Raw genomic sequence first — 21,393 nt, 5'->3', positions numbered from 1 at the left:
GTTCACAAAATTAAGAACACATTTGGATTGAAAGTCAATTTATCAAGAGAAAGATAAACTAACAAAAAATGAAACACTGCATCGAGGAAACAGTGATTATTGGAACTCTGTTCTGAGACCCCAGGAGATTATGACTATTTAAACAAGGTGGAGCAGCTTACTTCCTTCATAAGGAATATTTATGAACAATATTAGTCTCTTGGATATAATGATCAGTACTGAGAGGTATCATTCAAAGTGACATGGAACAAATAAAAGATAGCCAACTGATGAATTGCAATATGAATGAATTTTCTCTTTGATTTAGTAATGAACATTGGAACAGGAAATATGGAACATGAAGGTAATCAATGAGCTTTCTTTATTCCCTCATGAGACACTAGGCAGACTCAATGTAACAGAGGTACATGGGAGCCACAGTGTGAGAGGACTCACAAAATTACATAGCCTTAAACAAATACACTTCCAGCATATGCTAGCAAATTGCAAAAGACAGGGGAGGGATGGAGGAAGGCTCACCCAAAGGATTTGGTCAGTCTATGAGAAAATGTTAGGTGGACCAATCGTATTTCATTTATGAAGGGATGTAGAAACAAAAAAGCGGCAGAATCCATTTAGCCCAGACTATGTCCACCACTCAAAGAGCTGACGGCTGACTCAACATACTCACCTATGAATTACCAATTATCACTTTTTGTTAGATTTAAAATTAATAACTGAGCCAGCATCAACTGCAATTTGTGCAAGCACACCAATATTCTACAACCCTTTGCTTTTTGAGGTGCTTCCTAACCTCAGTCCCAAAAGGCCAAGTTCTAATATTTATACTATTTTGCCCCTGAAGTGTAGATTCTCAGTAATGTACATGGCGTTCCTTTCCATATAATCACTTTCCCTTAATATCTTGAAAACTTTGATCAAACATTTTCTAAAAAGTGTAGAATCCTAATTTGTGTAATATCTCCTCATAATTCAATCCTTGTAAACCAAGAATCACGCTGATGAATATACATTGCACTTGCTCTGAGATTAGGAAGCAAGTCTTTGTACTTTTGTCATCTAACTTCTACCCTCTTGTATTCTAGTACTCGAACCTAAAGCCTACTAATCCATTGCCTTTCTGATACTTAATTCGCTCTTAAAATGCTTAAAAATGGACTCTTAAAATCATTTGGTCATTCCAGTGTTTCACTATTTAGAAAGTATTGGGCTATATTTTCCCACTTCTCTCATTTGAGATTCATGACATCTGACCCATTGCAACAGACGGCAGACTTTTCTCACACTATCTTCTGATCTTCATCTCAATAATTGTGGAACTGCTCTCTACAGCGTGCATCTCGTGCAACTGCATAGCAGGACCATAGAATATCGAAGAGCATAGTATAGCAGCAGGTCCTTCAGCCCACCATGTCGGTGCTGACCATGAAGCCATCTCAAATGAATCCCATCTGCCTACATATCCCTCTATTCCCTGCTTATTCCTGTGTCTGTCTAAATGCCTCTTAAAATTTCCTATCTTGTCTGCTTCTACCACCTCCTCTGCCAGCACATTTCTGGTACCTACTTATCACTACAGTGTGGAATTGGCCATTAGGCCCAACAAGTCTACACCAACCCTCCAAAGAGTATCTCATCCAGACCCATTCCACTACCCTACTATGCTCCAGTTCCCCTGACTAATGCACCTAACCTACACATCCCTGAACACTTTGGGCAATTTAGCATGGCCAATTCACCTAACCTGCACATCTTTGAACTGTGGGAGGAAACTAGAGCACCCAGAGGAAACCCACACAGACACGAGGAGAATGTGCAAACTCCACACAGATAGAATCGAACTCACATCCCTGGCGCTGTGAGGCAACAGTGCTAACCACTGAGCCACTGTGCCACCCACATCACCTTTAAACAACACCCCACCTTTCACCTTAAACTTTTACCCCGTAGTATCTGACATTTCTTTCCTGGAAAAAGGACTTGAATATTCACTCTATCCACGCCTCTCATGATTTTATATACTTCTATCTGGTTGCCCCTCTCAGCCTCTGATGCTGTAGCAAAAACAAACCAAGTTTTCCCAACCTCTCCTTATAGCGAATACACTCTAATCCTGACAACATTCTCATTTGCACCCTCTCCAAAGCGGCCACATTCTTCCTGTTGTGCAGCAGCCAGCACTGTACTACAATGCTCCAAATGTGGCCGAACTAAAGTCTTATAAAGCTGTAACATGACTCACCCACATTATACTCGATGCCCTGACCGATGAAGGCAGGCATGCTGTAAGCTTTCTTTGATGCGTTATCCATTTGTGTTGGCACTTTCAGGGATTTATGCACCTACACCGCAAGGTCCCTCTGTATATCAATACTCCTAAGTGTCCTTCCGTTTACTGTATTGCATAAAGCTTCTTGCATTTGACCCCCCAAAATGGATTACTTCACACCTGTCTGGATTAAATTCTATCCGTCATTTCTTCACCCAACTTTCCAACTGATCTATATCCTGCTTATATCCCTTGATAGCCTTTCCCACTATTCACAAACACACCAATTTCCGTACCTTCTCCAAACTCACTAACCAGACCATCTACATTTTAATCCAAATCATTTTAATATTTGCAAACAGCAGAGGTCCCAACACTGATTCTTGCAGAATACCACTGGTCACAGACCTCCAGTTAGAAAATCCCCCCCTCCACAACTGCTCTATGTCTTCTATGATCAAACCAATTTTGTATCCAATTTATCAATTCACCGTGGATCCCGTGAGAATTAATCTTCTAGATCAGCCTACCATCAGGGACCTTGGTAAATACTTTAGGAAATTCCAAGTAGACTACATCCACTGCCTACTATCAATCATCTTTGTAACTTCCTCAAAAACTTCAGTCAAACTTGTGAGACAATACCTCCCTTGCGAAACGCCATGTTGACTATTCTTCATAAGTTCATTCTTTTCCAAATGCGAGTAAATTTATGTTCCTAAGAAACAATTCCTGACCACTTATGTAAGGCTTGGCACCCTATAATTTCCTGACTTGCAATGTTGCCCTTCATAAACAAACAAACAACATTGGCTATTCTCCAGCTTTGTCTGTGGCTAAGGAGGATACAAGGATCTCTGTCAAGACCCCAACAATCTCCCCCCTTGCCTCACTCAATAACCTGGGATAGATCCCATCAGGTTCTGAGGACATACTTACCAAAATATTTTTAAAGACATTCAACAACTCCCTCCTTCATAGCATCAACATACTCCTCCCTAACCTTACCATCATCCATGCCCTTCTCTGTAGTGAATAGCAATGTGAAGTACTCATTAAAGACCTCACCCAATCCTCACATAAATATTTTAGGATTCTCCTTAAGCCTAGTTGATTCCTTTCAGCCCTCCTAAGTAATTGCTTAGGTTCTCTCCTGCTTCATTTATATTTCTCAAAAGCATTGTCTGATTTCAATTTCCTGAAACTGACATATTCCTTTTTCTTTTTGACTAAACGTTCAATACCTCTTGTCGTCCAGGGTTTCAGAATCTTGCCATCCATATCCTTCATCCCCATGGGAACATACCAGTCCTGAACCCTGACCCAAGTTTGGTATCCTTGACATCCATCTGTGTGGAAGTTGCACATTCTCCCTGTGTCAGCATGGGTTTTCTGCAGGTGCTCCAGTTTCCTCCTCCAGTCCAAAGATGTGGAGGTTCAGTGGATTGGCTATACTAAATTGTTGGTAATATCCAGAGATATACTGGCCAGATGGATTAGCCAGGGGAAATGCAGCCTGGGGGTGGTGGGTCTGGGTGGGGTGCTCTTCAAATGGGCAGTGTGCCCTCGATGAGCCAAATGGCCTGTCTTTCCATACTGTAGAGATTCTGTGATTGTTCCCAAGATACTCCCCCACTGAAACTTCAATCAACTGGCCAGGCTCATTCCCCAATACAAGGCGGCAGAAGCAATTCATCGGCACTGGGACTTTCCAATACCTTGTTTTCTGGTCCCAGATTTAACTATCAGCTCTGTAGCACTCCAGATGTTGCAAGGTAAGGATCTATCTGTGATTTTTGAGCAGATTTGTAGATCAGCCTGAGGTTCAGGTTGGAAGTTTGCTTGATGAGCTGGTAGGTTTGTTCTCAGACATTTCGCCACTATGCTAGGTAACATCATCAGTGAGCCCTTGGTGAAGACCTCAATGGAGGCTCACTGATGTTGTTACCTAGCATGGTGATGAAACATCTGAGAACAAACCTACCAGTTCAGCAAGCAAACTTCCAACCTAAGGACCTGTCTTTCCCAGTGTTGTCCTGCACCAATACCTTCCAGGAAATGCTTGAGAAAAGTAAGTTAGCTCCTCAGTTTTTCAGCAAGTACAAGTGTTAGTGTGTAAACTGCCAACCATCAATGTCAGCCATACCTCTGGATCCAGCAAGCCTGGATAGAGATGGTCAACGCTGTGTCACAGATTCAAAGCATGACTGACAGTTCTCCCACTTGACCCCATTAATGACTGGTCCTCTTTCATTTTCAGGCATGACCATTTGGTTCAAAATACATGCAGTGTGTTTGTTGCATAAGCTGCTGGTACATTCTGTAAGTATGACACTGCTGTTGAGGGACATTTCTATGCTTCCTTGGATGTTCAATGCTCTGAACAATGACAAGCTGCCTGCCTCTCCCTCTATGTCAAAAGCCAATGCAAGTCTTAAAGGCTCACAGTCTCCAAGAAAACACAGCAGGAGTGAGTGTCACAAAGTGAAGCTAAAAGCGAAAAGTTGCAACTTGCATAGCCAAAAAAAACGTTTACTTCACATGCAAAGTGACCAGACAGAAGCATTGTAGTCACAGGTGGTCCTGAGCTCGAAAATAAAGTTCTTGAAGAGGTGTGTGAGTGAGCCCAAGAATGGGATGATGTGGCGAGGATGGTGGTTTGCCAGTACCAACCTGTGTTGAAGGAAGGTGGATGAGGACAGTGTTGATGAAGCATATGGGGGTGTTGTGATGTAGACAGACTCAGGTAATTAGGCACCAGGTAACTAACTTTCATGGAGAGGAGAATTGGAAGCTGCATTGAAATGAGACAAATGAGTCTACTAATGAGATGCAAAGTGTAGAAATCACTTCTCATTAGCGATTTAGAAAATTTGATCTTTAAACCTTAAGAGGAAAATCAGATGGCCTAGTGATATTATCGCTAGGCTATTAACCCAGAAACACAGCTAATGTTCTGGGAATGAAAGTGTGGTGATGGAAAAATCTAGCAGGTCAGACAGCATCCGAGAAAAGCAGGAGAATTGAAGTTTAAGGCATAAGCCCTTCATCAGGAATGACTCCTTGTAGAGAGAGAAGGAGAACTTCTTCAAGAGAACATCCTTGCAAGAGGCTTCACAGTAAGGTTAAAAGCAAGTAGGAGAAAGTGAGGACTGCAGATGCTGGAGATCAGAGTTGTTTGTATGATGCTGGAAAAGCACAGCAGGTCAGGCAGCTTCCGAGGAACAGGAGAATAAATGTTTCAGGAATGCCTGATGAAGGGCTCATGCCCGAAACATCAATTGTCCTGCTCCTCAGATGCTGCCTGACCTGCTGTGTTTTTTTCAGCACCACACTGATGTCCAGCATCTGCAGTCCTCACTTTCTCCTAATGTTCTGGGAGCCCAGGTTCAAATCCCATGACAGAAGATGGTGGAATTTGAATTCAATAGAGAAGGAAAAGAAAATCAGAGAAGGAAATCTGCCTTCCTCACCTGGTCTGGCCTACATGTGACTCCAGAGCCACAGCAATGTGGTTGACTCTCAACTGCTCTCTGAAATGGGTGTCCTAGCAATCCATTCACTTGTATCAGTCACTACTAAGTCATTACAAAGAAATGAAACCAAAGGACCACCTGGCATTGACCTAAGCATCAGAAAAGACAACAGCAAAAACAACCCTGTCAACGCTGCAAAATCCTCCTAACTAACATCTAAGGGCTTGTGTCAAAATTGGAAGAGCTATCTCACAGACTGGTCAAGCAACAGGCTAACATAATCATACTCCACTGAATCTTACCTTGCACACAATGTCTCAGACACCACCAGCACTCATTAAGAGGGCATCTATGCAGTCTTGACAAGACAGGTCATTCTCCTGCAATGCATTGTTGCATTCAAGCAAAATCTCATTTAATACAAAATCGCATAAGAGAAATAATGGGGTCTGCAAAAAGTGGGGCTAGGGGCAGACTAGCAAGAAATATCATTCACGATTGCTCAAAAAACACCCAAATTCTAACACAGATTTTAACACAGCCTGAAAGAAAGTGGATATCATACTTATTAATGAAATGAAAGTAAATTTAGCACAGTACATTTAAAATATGTAAGTAAGCTGCTCTCTGTACAGTGCCTCTCACAGAAAGCTGCTTTGTCAGCAGCTGACATTGCACATGCTCAGGATGGTGCAGAGATTTCAGCGAGTATACCAGCGCCTGCACAGAGTGGCAAGAACACCCCACATTCAAAGAATGGCAAGAAAACCCCACATGCACAGAACGGCAAGAATACCAGCACGTGCACAGAACGGCAAGAACACCGCGCATGCACAGAGCGGCAAGAACACCGGCACGTGCACAGAACGGCAAGAACACCCCGCATGCACAGAACGGCAAGAACACCGCGCATGCACAGAACGGCAAGAACACCGCGCATGCACAGAGCGGCAAGCACATCAGAGCATGCGCAGAACAAAGCATGCAAACCAATCCTTGCTGGAATTGCATTATGCCAATGGAGATAAGTGTTCTTGAAAATACCATTCCCTAATTCTTCAGCAACATTATAGCCAAATCGCGCTACTGAAATGTGCGCTATACCAGAACTGCCTGTTTGCTATAGACAGATGCCACCAGCTTATGCATTATCTTACATAGTAGCACCATGGCAGTAGTGATTTTTGGAAAGTGTATCATGGACATAAAGGCTGGTTGGAAGGGATGTGAGAACAAATTTCTGTCTGACTTGAAACTAAAAAGTGATTTTGTCCCAATTATCTTTGCATATGTTTTGTCCCACTAGCAGGATAGACCCAGTAGTATACTGGGGGTGAGAGAGCAAGTTGTCATGGAAGTCCTCAACATTGACTCAAAATCCCATGAAGTCTCATGGCCTCAGATTAAACATGAGTAAGGAAACCTCCTGCTGATTACCATATCATCCTTGCTGACAAATTGGTATAGCTCCATGTTGAACAACACTTGGAAAGAGCACTGCAGGTGGCAAGGGTACAAAATGTACTCTGGATGAGGGATTTCAATGTCCATTACCAAGAGTGGCTTGGCAACAGCACTATGGACCAAGCTGCTCAGTCCTAAAGGATGTAGGTTCCAGACTGGGTCTGTGGCAGGTGACGAGGGAACCAACAACAGGTAAAACCATATTTAACCTTATCTTTCCCAAGTTGCTGGCTGCAGACATTTCTGTCAATTACAGTATTGGCAAGAGTGACCACCTCATAGTCCTTGTGGAGGTAAAGTCCCACCTTCACATTGAGAATACTCTCCATCATATTGTGTAGCACTATCATCATGTTAAAATGAGATAGATTTCAAACAGATTTACCAATTCAAGATTGGGCGTCCATGAAGTGCTGTTGAGCATCAACAGGAGCAGCACAATCTGCAACCTCAGGGCCCTGCGTATCCCCCACATATCATTACCATCAATCCAGGGCTTCAAATGGGGTTTCTGGTTCAATGTAAAATGCAAAAGGGCATACCAGGTGAAATATCAGGCATACCTAAAGAGGAGGAGTCAATCTAGTGAAGCTACAAAAAAGGAATACTTGCATGCCAAACACCATAAGCAGCAAGTGCTAGACAGAGCTAAGCAATCCTAAACCAACAAATAGATCTAAGCTCTGCAGTCCTGCCATATCCAATCATGAATGGTGGTGGACAATTAAACAACTCACTGGAGGAGAAGACTCCACAAATACTTCCATCTGCAATGTTGCAAGAGAGCAACATATCAGCCCCATGACATTTAATGGTGTTACCATCACTGAATCCATAACACAAGTGAATAAAAAATAGATAAAGAGCAATTGGCACCATTCCAAATACAGCCATCTCCAGGCAAACATTACAATCTATTTTTTCCCTGGTTGCTCACAACACTGTCCAGGCGATCAATTTTCAACACTGAGAGTCCTGTAAAATCCAGCAGTGTTGGCATCCTATTATGGTGAGATCAAAAAATGCATTACAATGGGTCAGGCCACATCCATGGAGAGAAAGCAAGCTAATATTTTGAGTCTAGATGGCTCATCATGAAGAGTCAACTACACTCGAAATGTTAGCTTGCTTTCTCTCCAATGATGCCACCTGACCCACTGTGATCTCCAGCATTTGTTGCTCTCAGTACAGACTCCAGCATCTGCAGTAATTTGCTGCACCTATTATAGTGTTACATGCACCAGCCTTGATTTGAAAGTCTTCCTCATTTGGAAACAGCAACAACACTAACAGCCAATTGAAGCAGGCAAAGGAATAATGTATGCAATAATAGATAGCTTTAATTAAAGAAAATGTTTCTCTACCTTTAGTTATGAATAATTAAACATAAACTTTGTTACTTCCTATCTTCCAATTAGTGAGACTTGTTCTCAACAAGACAGTCGAAGTAGACAAATTAAAAAAAAAGAATTGACAGTGTGCCATTGCTTATCTCTAATTGTGAATGTAAATAATTTGAGTGAACTTAAAAATTAACACTGAAAACAATTGGGCATTGGTGAATATCATATTCCTAATTTTATTTTTAACTGAATAGCACAATCAAACATAGGGCTGCCAATTATGAGGGAAGATTAATTCTAGTCAATATTGATCACAATTTCAGCAATAATCTCTGGTTTCATTCTTGGAGTATGTTTCCACAAGAAAATAAAAGCAATTTTTTTCCCTATTATGAACATTACTTATAGATAAAGGTCAAACTATTACTTCAGAATATCACTGTTATTGTAAATAGAGAAGGTTAAATAAATTAACTGTTTTGTTTGACGCAGAAGAAGCCCTTTTCCAAACTTCAGTTTTGTACTTGAATCTATACTTGAAAAAGAAAGGCATTTACTTTTCAAATAAGAGTTGGTTACTCTTTGTGTATCTCCATCAGAAAGTATTAGAAAGACATTGCAAATATTCATAAGCATATATTAAACCATATATGTATTAAATATTAAGGCTGAAACAAATAACCAATCAATTTGTGTTAATTTCATGAGACCATCAAAAATCATATGTAAGTAATTTAAATGTGGATTATGTTGAGTACTGAACTCTACACATGTAATGTTTAAACAAGTTGCATACTTTCTGAAATCAAAGCACATCATCACACTGGTGCTGCTACTCTGAATCAACAATGGATGTTCATTTACATAATGAAAATACGTTTTACTATTTTCAAGTTAACACTTTTTCTCAATGCAACGTAATTATTTTCTCCCGTGTTACTTTCAACGTAACTGATTGCAAAAGGTGAGTAGAAACTAAAAAGGTCAGCTGATTGAAAAGAGGGCCAGAGAAAACAGAGGCCAGTGAATTATGCACGTTGTCATCTTGCCCACCTGTCTTCCTCTGTTGCAAATGTAGCGAATAGCACCATGTCAAAGTGAGGTTCTTGAGATCCTTTACGTGATGCTTAACACTGAGTTTGCAAACATGAGCAATTTATTATCTTATGAGCTAGAAAATTGCCACACAGGTTATTTTCTCGGATTTTGCAAAATTGAGTTTGGTTACATTACCTGGAGCCACTGCAGTGGCTGTGTTCACACCAGTTCCCTCAATCCCACCAGTTTGGTTTATGTCAGTTTCACACTGAATTGTTTCTTCTGAATTACTGTTGTTTAGATGCATGTTACAGTTCAGCACCCTGTCACTGAGCGGATCTGTGTGTCTTGCAGTTCCTGGTAGCAGATCCAAGCTATTGTTATGGCCCTTTGTTCTGTTTTCCTCTTTAGCTGATTCCACAACATCTGACTTATACCGGTTTTTATTTGCAATATAAACAGTTTTGGGCCCATGAGACTGTTGGCTTTCTGTTTTCTGCATTTGTGGTATTTATAATTAGCCATTAACATTAGAAAACATACTGAAATTGATTACGTTTGCTCCCTTGGTGGCACTTAAGTGGTTGTTTTAGCATAAGTGATTACCAGAATTTGATTTTCAAATCACTTCCTCATTGAGTAAAACTTAGATTATTGTAACTTGTGTTGTTAGATCATGAATTTCTGATATATTTAAAAGGTGCACAGGCAGCTGCCTTATTCTCCAGTATTTTCATTAATTAACCTGTCACATTATTCTTGAAGTCTTCCTTTATCATTCACCTGGTATGTTCAAGTGTTTTCTGCTTCAGTCCTTATGTCTAAATATCCTTTAACTTGAAGCACTGCACCACGAAATTTGTATCTGCAAGAAAAATGACTAATTAGTAAATTATTTAATACATAATGATATGGCTTAGACAATTCATTGACTTGTCTCAGTTCTAGAATTCAAATGGTTAAATCCTCAATGCTCAGTTAGAAAGTCATGGGTCCATGTTGGGAAGTGTAGTCAGCCAAATACCATAATCTCTGTCTTGAGGGAGGTAAGAAATAACCTTGCTACATTGCAACAGCATTACTAGCCATCTGACCACAGAGCTGTGGTGATAGCAATTATGAAGAAATTAAGCTAGTGTCCCACCTTCTAAATTCCTTATTAAAAGGGTGTGGAAAAAGAAAATAGTGAAGAAATTGGAATAATTTCCACTCAAACGCATATTCTTATTCTTAGTCAAAAGCTCAACTCTATTGAATATTTCCCTGCAGGCACACTCAGCAATAGCTTCTTTCTCCATTAAAGTAGATCACTAATGAAACATCACAAACAAACCTCTGCAATTTTATCTTGCTGCAAAGTATATGCTGTTTTCTTAAGACTTTGCAGTTTTCCATAAAAATACAACCGGTAGTCAAATGAAACACTGAGCAAACTTGAGTTTATTTTTCTTCAAAATTTTTTTGGGTGTATATTGGCACAGAATCATTGAAGTACCTACAAGAAACTTGTGTTCATGTGTTTATTCAAAATGGTTAAAAATTTCCTTTCCACCCCTTGCACATAGCTGCTGTTTATCTGTCAGCCAGTAGAATTTGCAGCTGGAACAAGACTAACATGGTGTTTTTGATCAAGGTGCTATTTTTGCCCTTTTCCCATCACCAGCAAAAAGGTACCTCCCAAAAAAAAAGCACAAGTAAAAATTCCGTGCACACCAATATGGATTTTTTTTTCTCTTCCAAGTCTATCCAAGCAGAAAGTGGAAAAGGACAGAAATCCTCCACTTGGATGAAGGCTCAATTTGTATGACAGCTCCTTTTATGCTATTTTTTACTGACAAATTTATTGACTTATGATAAATGTCATGTCAGGGAAGAGTTTTTGGGATTACAAGTGGCTTTTGGTCAGCGAAATTACACTGATGACTACAAAGATATCATCTCAGTATCATTCAGCACAGAATTTCTGCAATTCTTTCTCCAGAAAGTCAGCCTTTCCTCAACATTCCAAACTGAAGGCAAAAAAGCAAAACACAGGGCAAGTGTATGTGGTTGATGGTGGAAAGGATGGGTAGGAAGCTTGGTCTACAATCTGGCTTTCCACTCCTACCTTCCACCCTGTAAATCAACATATGCCCACTTGGCGCTACGTGAATTCTACCATGCCCCAAAAAAGTGCTACAAAAAGAAGTAACTCAATATCCAGAGGAAAGTCACAGAACAGTACCAACATCTTTGGCCCATTATTCTGCACCAGTTCTCAAAATGGCCTCACTTCTCAAAACCCCGCACATCGTTCTTGATCCTCGAATTCCCTGTTGAATACCTCAATTGAATCTGCTTTCACCATAAGCTCAGACTGTGCATTCCAGATCACAACTACTCATTGTGTAAAGTAAAAATTATCCTCATAATTCTTCTAGTTTTGTTTCACTAATTGCTTTACTAATTTATTTTTGTGTTTTTCTTTTGATGGGTGGGGATATTTTTCCTTATTTATTCCACCAAACCCTCAAAGAACATTTTGGCCAAAGCACCCTGTGAAATACTACATTTTGAGCATCCACTGTGTATATGTATAATGCCAGTGCTGATCATTTGCTGAGTGTCCAACACAGAATGAAAGTTACAAGTTGGCTCCACACATGAAAAGCAATTTATCCAAAATTAGTTGAGATTTGCATTCAAAATATGCATAAGATGAGTGTTTAGTACTAATTGCTCTTGAAAAAAAGATTGGCATTTCAAAAGTGACTTTCACATCTTCAAAGCATGGCATGGTGGCACAGTGGTTAGCACTGCTGCTTCACAGCACCAGAGACCTGGGTTCAATTCCCACCTCAGGTGACTGACTGTGTGGAGTTTGTACGTTCTCCCTGTGTCTGCGTGGGTTTCCTCTGGGTGCTCTGGTTTCCTCCCACAGAACAAAAAAGATGTATGGGCCAGGTGAATTGGCTATGCTAAATTGCCCGTAGTGTTAGGTTAGGGGTATGGGTTGGTGTGGACTTGTTGGGCCGAAGGGCCTGTTTCCACACTGTAAGTAATCTAATTACTTTTGAGGTGGAATAACTGGCACCACGTAGGCAAATATAAGAACAGATTTGTACGTACAAACAGCAAGGAGATAAGTGAGCATTTATCAGTACTGGCAGTTGTCGTTAGCAATGAGAGTAGAACTCTTGTTTTTTGAAACTGTCCAATTTTTCCAGTTGATACTCCCAGTGCCTTCTGTTACTTGCCACCTCATTCAGGATGTGGTGCTGGGCAAGGGCTATTTGAGGTGATACCCTGACACCAAACTTCCATTATGTTTTCTATGTCTTGGGACTTCCTAGTGATTAATTGTAGGGAAATACCACAACAAAGAGGCACTGTTCTTAAATAACAACAAGGTCTATTGCGTGATAAGTATAGATAATAAGTATAACTTTATTTGGTCAGGAATAACTACTAGGACCTTAGGGATCAGATACAGTTATGCCTGTTCCGTCTGCAATTAGAACAGAATGTAAAAAAACTGCATGTGATATCAGTAGAATGGGTGCAGCTAATGTAACATGAACATTAACTCTTTCAGAACCATTATCTTATGCAACAGAAATAGTCCACTGAAATTATTCTACTTACTTCATGTTTCACAATTGGCCTCAATCTAATTTCTTATTTTTGGCAACACCTCTCTCATTAATAAATTAGGATGTCAGTCTAACCAATTTGCACAAAATCTGGGACTTGAACTCATGACTTTCTGACTCAGAATCATGGATATTATTTTGAGCAAAGCCAACATTTAAACAGAATTTATAAGCTTTCCAGCTTCTCATTGAACATTTATCATCTTAACAACCTCCAGCACAGAAAGAGACCAGTCAGCCCCATCCAAACCTGCAATTTCCCCAAAGCCTTACAAAGTTGCTAAACAATGGCTCCAGTGAAATATTTAGGTAAAGCAACCTAAAATAAATGCTGAAAATGTGTTGCACAGCAGGTCAGGCAGCATCCAAGGAGCAGGAGAATTGACGTTTCGGGCATGAGCCCTTCTTCAGGAATGAGGAGGGTGTGCCAAGCAGGCTCTCCACCACCTTGAAAGAGAAGTTGTTCAGAGTGAGGACCAGTTCAGTCAGTCAAAGGAAGGTGTCAGTGGAAGGGTACTGGTTGGTACGTCGGGAAAGGAAGAAGCGGAGGGCTTTGAGACCTTTGCGATGCGGGATGGAGGTGTACAGGGACTGGATGTCCATGGTGAAGATAAGGCGTTGGGAACCGGGGAAGCGAAAATCATGGAGGAGGTGGAGGGTGTGGGTGGTGTCCCGAACGTAGGTGGGGAGTTCTTGGACTAAGGGGGACAGGACCGTGTCGAGGTATGCGGAGATGAGTTCAGTGAGGCAGGAGCAGGCTGAGACAATGGGTAGGACGGGGCAGACAGGTTTGTGGATTTTGGGCAGGAGGTAGAAATGGGCTGTGCGGGGTTTGTGGGACTATGAGGTCGGAGGCAGTGAATGGGACATCCCCTGAGGTGATGAGGTTATGGATGGTCTGGAAGACGATTGTTTGGTGGTGGGAGGTGGGGTCATGGTCAAGGGGGCAGTAGGAGGAGGTGTCTGCGAGCTGGCGTCTAGTCTCAGCAGTGTAACGGTTTTTACCTCAGCAGTTTCAACCGAAAATAAATCCCTATTTTTTTTAAAAAAGTACTTTCATTAATTTGTCTTAATTACTAATGATGTGGAGTAGACTGGAAATAGAAACCACTCTGATTACAATGCAGTGTTGGCTGGATGTCCAGCTAGATGAAGCAGTATCAGACTCCACAATGATAATATTCCTCTTTAATGTTGTATCCGGAAACACTGTCTAACCCATTTGAGAAATGACCACTGGGGCAAAAATATAGAGGGCTGGTGGTCACATCAGGAGCCTCTAGAGCCTCTAGGGAAATGCCGAAGATAAATGATCAAAAGTGTACAGTTAAACAACATACTTTTTTTTTGTTAAAAGTACAAATTTTGATTGTTATTTTCTAAATAAATCAGTACTGACCTTGAGTTTCAAGCTCCGTCTCATCTTCACTGAAGCAAGTTCAACCGGTCCAAAGAGAAGCCTGTTGAACGATTAACAATTTGTGTTATTTCCTTACGTCGCAGCCGCTGTGAATGAGGTTAATTGTCAAATGACTTCAGTCGGATGATTGTGAGAACTGCGACAATGGTGCATTTCCAGGCTGTCACGGATAGGTATGTGGGAGGTGCTGAGCCATGTATTCCCTGGCGCTCGCTGGGCTTTTTCAAAGGCAACAGGAGAAAGCAGCGGCAGTCACACTGATTTAAAAACCGGTTCAAGGTGAAGAACTTGCTTCAGCTTTAGAACAATGGGGTTTAATAAACTGAAGAGTTGTCACTGAATCTGCTCTGCCCGGAACAGCCGCTCCTCCAGAGTGGAAAGGACACTGAAAAGCTTCACAGAAACAGGAAGCCAAATGCACCGATTAACAGCAATTTTTTTCCTCTGAGATTTCATCATTTAAAATAAAATGACGTAAAGACACTTGATCCTCCTCATTGGCACACGAAATCAGAGATAACACATCTCAGCTCTCATTCTCTGGCCGGATGTCCTTATCTCACCTTCATTAGACAGCGAAAGGCTGTTCATGCTGTTGCCCCACATGAAGGGAGGGTTAGTAATGTGTGTCAGCATCGCGACTGCAAAGAAACAAACGTAAATGAACTCTTGTTGAAAGATTTTTTTAAAAAAATACTCCACATTTATGCCCACTACCATGTAATTCAATTGTGCTTCCTTCAAAATTACGGAATTTCGTTTGGAAGTGACCGGGTTTGCACAAGTTTCCTCGTTCTTCTGGGACCCGTCAGGTATGTATGTATCTCCGCCCAGAAAACTGGTCGCACCTCTCCTCTGCTGTCGGAATTTCGATTTGCCCTGAAGCATTCAGTCGAAACTGGTATGTTCGATAAGAACAGATACACAGAGCCATCGAGCAGCATGAGGACGTCCCTGAGCACTGGCTCAGGGGTTAGTATTACTTTTCGGAGTCTTTTGCTTTTCGTATGAATGAAACAATCTACAGTATAAGGATCCTCGAAAGTAATGAAGAGTACAACCATACGTTGGGTCACATTATTAATAAAAGTATAGGGTAATAGAGTCAAGCAGGACAGATGGTTGTGATATTATATGTATCTGTGACCAAGCAAGTAACTTTCGCAGTTAGGTTATTGTGTTAGTGTTACATCATTAGAGTGGTGCTGGAAAAGCACAGCAGGCCAGGCAGCATCCGAGGAGCAGGAAAATCGACGTTTCGGGCAAAAACCCTTCATCAGGAATAGAGGCTGGGTGCCTGCAGGGTGGAGAGATAAATGAGAAGAGGGAGGGGGTGGGGAGAAGGTAGCATAGAGTACAACAGGTGAATGGGGGTGGGGATGGAGGTGATAGGTCAGAGAGGGGAGTGGGGGAAGGTAGCAAAGGGTACAATGGGTGAATGGGGGTGGGATAAAGGTGATAGGTCAGATAGGAGGGTGGAGTGGATAGGTGGAAAAGAAGATAGACAGGTAGGACAGGTCATGGGGACAGTGCTGAGCTGGAAGTTTGGAACTGGGGTGAGGTGGGGGGAGGGGAAATGAGGAAACTGGTGAAATCCACATTGATGCCCTGGGGTTGAAGTGTTCCGAGGCGGAAGATGAGTCGTTCTTCCTCTAAGCATTGGGTGGTGAGGGAGCAACGGCGAGGGAGGCCCAGGACCTCCATGACCTCGGCAGAGTTGGAGGGGGAGTTGAACTGTTGGGCCACAGGGCGGTGGGTTTGATTGGTGCGAGTGTCCCAGAGATGTTCTCTAAAGCGCTATGCTAGGAGGCGTCCAGTCTCCCCAATGTAGAGGAGACCACATCGGGAGCAACGGATACAAGAAATGATATTGGTGGATGTGCAGGTAAAACTTTGATGGATGTGGAAGGCTCCTTTGGGGCCTTGGATGGAGGTGAGGGACAAGGTGTGGGCGCAGGTTTTGCAATTCTTGCGGTGGCAGGAAAAGGTGCCAGGATGGGAGGGTGGATTGTTGGGGAGCGTGGACCTGACCAGGTAGTCTCGGAGGGAATGACCTTTGCAGAAGGCGGAAATGGGTGGGGAGGGAAATATATCCCTGGTGGTGAGGTCCATTGGGAGGTGGTGGAAATATCGGATGATGTGGTTTATGTGAAGGTTAGTAGGGTGGAAGGTGAGTTTATGGACATCCCCACCCCCCTCTCATTTATCTCTCCACCCTGCAGGCTCCCTGCCTCTATTCCTGATGAAGGGCTTTTGCCCGAAACGTCAATTTTCCTGCTCCTCAGATGCTGCTTGACCTGCTGTGCTTTTCCAGCACCAGTCTAATCTGGATCAAAGTGAATTTGTCAGCCAGTTTGAGTGTTAACTATAGCAATGTACTCACTTTGTCATGTATTTCATTGGCCTGTAAATAAAGTCTTCAGACAGCTTTCTCAGTACACATCAGTCTCAATGTTCATTACACCAGAATTAACATAATAGACCAGACTTTTTGAGGAATGGCAGTCTCACATCCTTTTTTTTGTGTACAAGAAGATGGAGCTATGCATTTCTGAGGAGATTCCACTCCAGTCTCCCTCAGAATTGCAGACTGTACTTCCACTCTGACAATTCTTTTGTAGTGCAGACTCATCAGAGGAAGATAAGATCCCCATCCCCACCCTTTTTATTGCAGTCAGATGCCATGTAAAGTATCATGTGAGATGGGCATAGGATGCCTAGAGTATAGTGTCAGGTTGAAATGTGACAAGGAGGCCTAGAACGTAATGCTGTGTTTAGGGTAGGAATGGGTGTGGTGGAAGGCAAGTTACTCTCTGGAGAATCCCTAACTTATGACTTGCTGTTTTTGTCTGATTATCGGGTACAGTTTAGTTTCTGATCAATAGTAACCCCCAGATGTTTGTATTGGGAGCAGTAGTAATGGCAATGCAGTTGAATGTCAAGGGTCAATGGTTAGATTATCTCTTGTTGGAGATAATCATTGCCTGACACTATTATGGCACAAATGTTACTTGCCACTTATCTGGGCAAGTCTGGATGCTATCTTGCATACAGACACGGACCATGCAGATCTGAAATGATGCAGATATTGTGCAATCATCAGGAACCACCCTCGCTGCTGGCCTTACGATAGCAGGCATGTCATTATTAAAACAGCTGAAGATGTTTCAGCCGAGGACATGACACTAGAAATAACTGCAGTGATGTTCTGGGGCTGAGATAATCAGTGAAGGTCAATCATAAACTGTTTCATTTTTGCTAGATACGATTCAAATCAGTGAGATGTTTCTCAGCAACTCTAGTTTTCTTTGGACATTTTAATGTCATATTTAGTCAAATGTTGACTTGATGTTAAGAGAAGTCACTCCTTTCTAACCTCTGAAGTTCAGTTCTTTTCTTCCAAGCTTAGACCAAGGCTGTAATGAGGTCAGGAAGTGAATGGCCCTAGCACTGATCATATGTTGATGATCCATGAAATAGCAGAATGTCTGCTGTGACACCAAGGATTGCAGATCCACTTTGATGGAGAGAGCTGAGCAGAACAAATTAAACATGCTATAGCTGGTGACAATTGGCTACAAGAACTAAAATGTTATCATTAGCCAGTGACCTAAACACATTAGGTAGGTCCCAGAACATGAGCATTCCTTTTGGTCATATAAATACGAGTTAGGCCAGTCAAAAAGTGGTAAGCAAGCGTTTATTCCCAAATTTTACATCAAGACAGTTTGGTCCATCTCCAAATTAGACACATGGGTGCAGAAAGAACGAAAGACCTGGCATGAATATCTGTCTATTCCCTTGGCATCAATAAAAACCCAGATAAATCGTGTAAAGATCTTTTTATTTTCCTGTATTTGTGCTTATAGACTGAAATTGGAAAAAAAAGTGTTTTGAAAACAAATATTTGGAAAGAGTTGCTTGCCCATTTAAAAAGCAAGTTACTAAAATTCATGATGTTTTGTTGACACTGCTACTTTGTTCGTGCAGTTTGTAAACAGGTTACATGAAAACCAGCTTACATACAAAGTCAGATACAGCTAGTAACTTTTGTTATGACTCCAGGAATAGCAGAATTTGAAACCCAGTCTGCTACCCAAGTGAAATATGACATTTGATACGATTGTGCAAGGCATTCAACTAAATCAATCCCAAAGGAACAATTTGTGCCACACAACATTCCAAGTGAACCAAGGATCAAAGATTTCTACAGGTCTATTTAAAGTTCATGTTCAAACTACACATCAAACATTGATCCCTAAGTTTTCTTACTGCAGATAAGTAAAGGGTATCACAATACCAATACCACAATCCGTGACACATTAAGTGTGAATTTCAGAATGGTAGATGTTCTGCAACAGATTGTGTCGGGCAATAATCCCCAGTACCTGAGCAACTATTCCAAGAAATGACTTGATTTGATTTGATTTAGTATTGTCACATGTATCCAGGTACAGTGAAAAGTTGTGTTTTGCATGCAGTACAGGCAGACCAAAGCATACAAAGTGCATTAGGATAAGAATACAGAGCAAAGATTACAATGTTATGGCTGCAAAGAAGTTGCACACAAAGTGAGATCAACATTAAATTTAAAATTTGAGAAAAGTCCAGTTCAGTATATCATGTCCTCTGTGCAATATCCACAATCTAATGTTTCAGCAGAGAATATCATGTCACAGTTAAAACAATGATTACAAAGTGTAAGGCAACATGACAAAACTTCAGGTTTGCCATGTTAAACTTGAGAGCCACACCTCAAGACCTATTTTCACCTGCAACTCATATGTTTGGAAAGCAAGTCGTGCTCTACTTCCATCTCATATACTTCTTACCCAACTGGGTACCCATGATTCTTTGTTGTAAAGAGGAGAGAGAATGGTACAGGAAAATGATTGAAGAACATGCAAGAAGTTACATTGGCTTCATCAAGGTCAAAATAAGGTTACAAGGCAATAACACCAGCATTTGACCTTAAGATCAGAATAAGAGCATAAAAATAGAAGCAAGAGCAGGCAGTTCAACCCCTCAAGCCTGTTCTGCCATAAAATAAGTTTCTAGCTAATCCAATGTTCCTCAAGTCAACTTTGTAGCATTTTTCCCCATCAGCCTTGAATCCCTTTCTGTTCATGTGTCCATCTATCTATCTCAGTCCTAAATACACACAAGAGCTCTGCCTCTACAGCTCCTCATGACAGGGAGTTCCAAAGACTCACAACCCTCAGAGATGAAGTTTCATCTCATCTCAGTCCTAAAGCATGCCCCTTTATTCTGAGATTATGCCCTCTGGTTCTGGAGTCTTCCATGATCCAGTCAAGCCCCTTAAGATCCCTATATGTTTCAATGAGATCACATCGCATTCTTCTAAACTCTATTGAATAGATCCTAACCTGTTTAGCTCTTGCTCATAAGACAATCCTTCCATACAAGGGATCATCCTAATGTACCTTCTCTGAACTGCCTCCAATGAAAGGCACTAAAGTCCTGCTCACAGTACTCTGGATGTGGTCTCACCAGCACCTTATACAGTTGCAGTAACACTTCCTATTCTTATACTTCAATCTCCTTGAAATAAGGGCCAACATTCCATTAGCCTTCCTGATTACCTCCTGTATGCTAGCTTTCTGTGTTTTGTGCACAAGTACCTTCAAGTCCCTTTGTGTTTCAGCTTTCTGTGTCTTTTCTCTATTTAAATAACATTCTGTTCTTTTGTTCTCCCTTCCAAACATGATCACATGTTCCCACATTATATTCCATTTGCCAATTTATCTCACATATCAATATTTCTCTGTAAACTGTTTGTACCCCTCTTATAACCTGCCTTTCCATCTATTTTATGTTGTTTGCAAACTTGGCCACAGTACATTCACTTGCTTCCACCAAACTATTGATACGTATTGTAAACAGTTGTAGTGCTTGCACTGATCTCTGTGGAACCCGTTGGTCATGGGTCACCAACCTAAAAAAAAAACCCCTTATCCCTACTCACTGTTTCCTGCCCATGATCCAATTCTCTATTTGTACCAATATACTCTTTTAAATGTCTGCTGCAGCTTGCTTAATGTCATTCCTGCAAATCTAAATGCCCAGTTCACTTCAGCTAACTCTATCCTCATTTAATTGTTATTCTCTTTAAGTTAAACATAGTTGCATCTGACCCAAGTTTCTCACTCTCAAGCTGAATATTAAATTCTGTCAAATTATGATCATTACTTCCTAGAGGATATTTTACTCCAACATCATTTATTAAAGCTGTCTCATTACACATTACCAGATCCAAGATAGCCTCCTCCCTGGTTGGCTCAATGACATGTTACTCTAGGAAACTATCCCAAATCCACTCTATGAATTTGTTGCCATTAGCTACCCTTTCCAATTTGATTTATCCTATCAGCAAGATTAAAGCTCCCCCATGATTATTGGTCTATTCTATTTATATGCACCTGTTATTTGTTGATTTTTTGATTTGTTGATACTCAGAAAATGTGCACAAACCAAATTGTACAATATTGCTATGAGCAAATATGTTTTAAAATGGAACAGAAGGTACATTTAAATAGCATTTGACATTCCACAGAAAACTAAGATGATGATTCAGAAAGTGGAAGTCTTACATAGAGTCCACATAAAAAAAAATGTGAATGATCCACATCAATCTACAGAGCAGACAACAAACAAGAGTAAGGTTTTACAGTCATATCCCGAGAGCTATACAAGAAATAGATCTACTCTTGTTATATATCTGGAAAAGTGT

The 21,393-nt window shown here is 41.2% G+C and overlaps 1 protein-coding gene across 6 annotated transcripts in view; it reads right to left on the bottom strand.

Moving 5' to 3' along the window:
• sh3tc2 (SH3 domain and tetratricopeptide repeats 2) overlaps positions 1 to 21,393 on the bottom strand; it is a 147,581-nt gene that overhangs the window by 67,275 nt on the left and 58,913 nt on the right. For 2 of the 6 annotated variants that reach the window (XR_009645539.1, XM_060837096.1), the window contains exons 4-5: positions 14,622 to 15,283; positions 9,786 to 10,455 (exon numbers count right to left, since the gene is read on the bottom strand). The exons of 3 other annotated variants lie outside the window; for them this stretch is intronic. Coding sequence is in view for 1 of the 3 variants with exons in the window: in XM_060837096.1 (XP_060693079.1) it covers positions 9,786 to 10,092 (307 nt within the window). In the remaining 2 variants the exon portion in view is untranslated. The remainder of the gene's footprint in view (positions 1 to 9,785; positions 10,456 to 14,621; positions 15,284 to 21,393) is intronic. One more of the 6 variants, XM_060837100.1, reaches the window with a different exon arrangement.

Source organism: Hemiscyllium ocellatum, chromosome 16 (assembly GCF_020745735.1).
Source record: "Hemiscyllium ocellatum isolate sHemOce1 chromosome 16, sHemOce1.pat.X.cur, whole genome shotgun sequence".
In the NCBI taxonomy this organism is placed as follows: domain Eukaryota; kingdom Metazoa; phylum Chordata; class Chondrichthyes; order Orectolobiformes; family Hemiscylliidae; genus Hemiscyllium; species Hemiscyllium ocellatum.
Note: the sequence above shows the minus strand (reverse complement) of the source record. Positions and strands in the feature narration are given on the sequence as shown.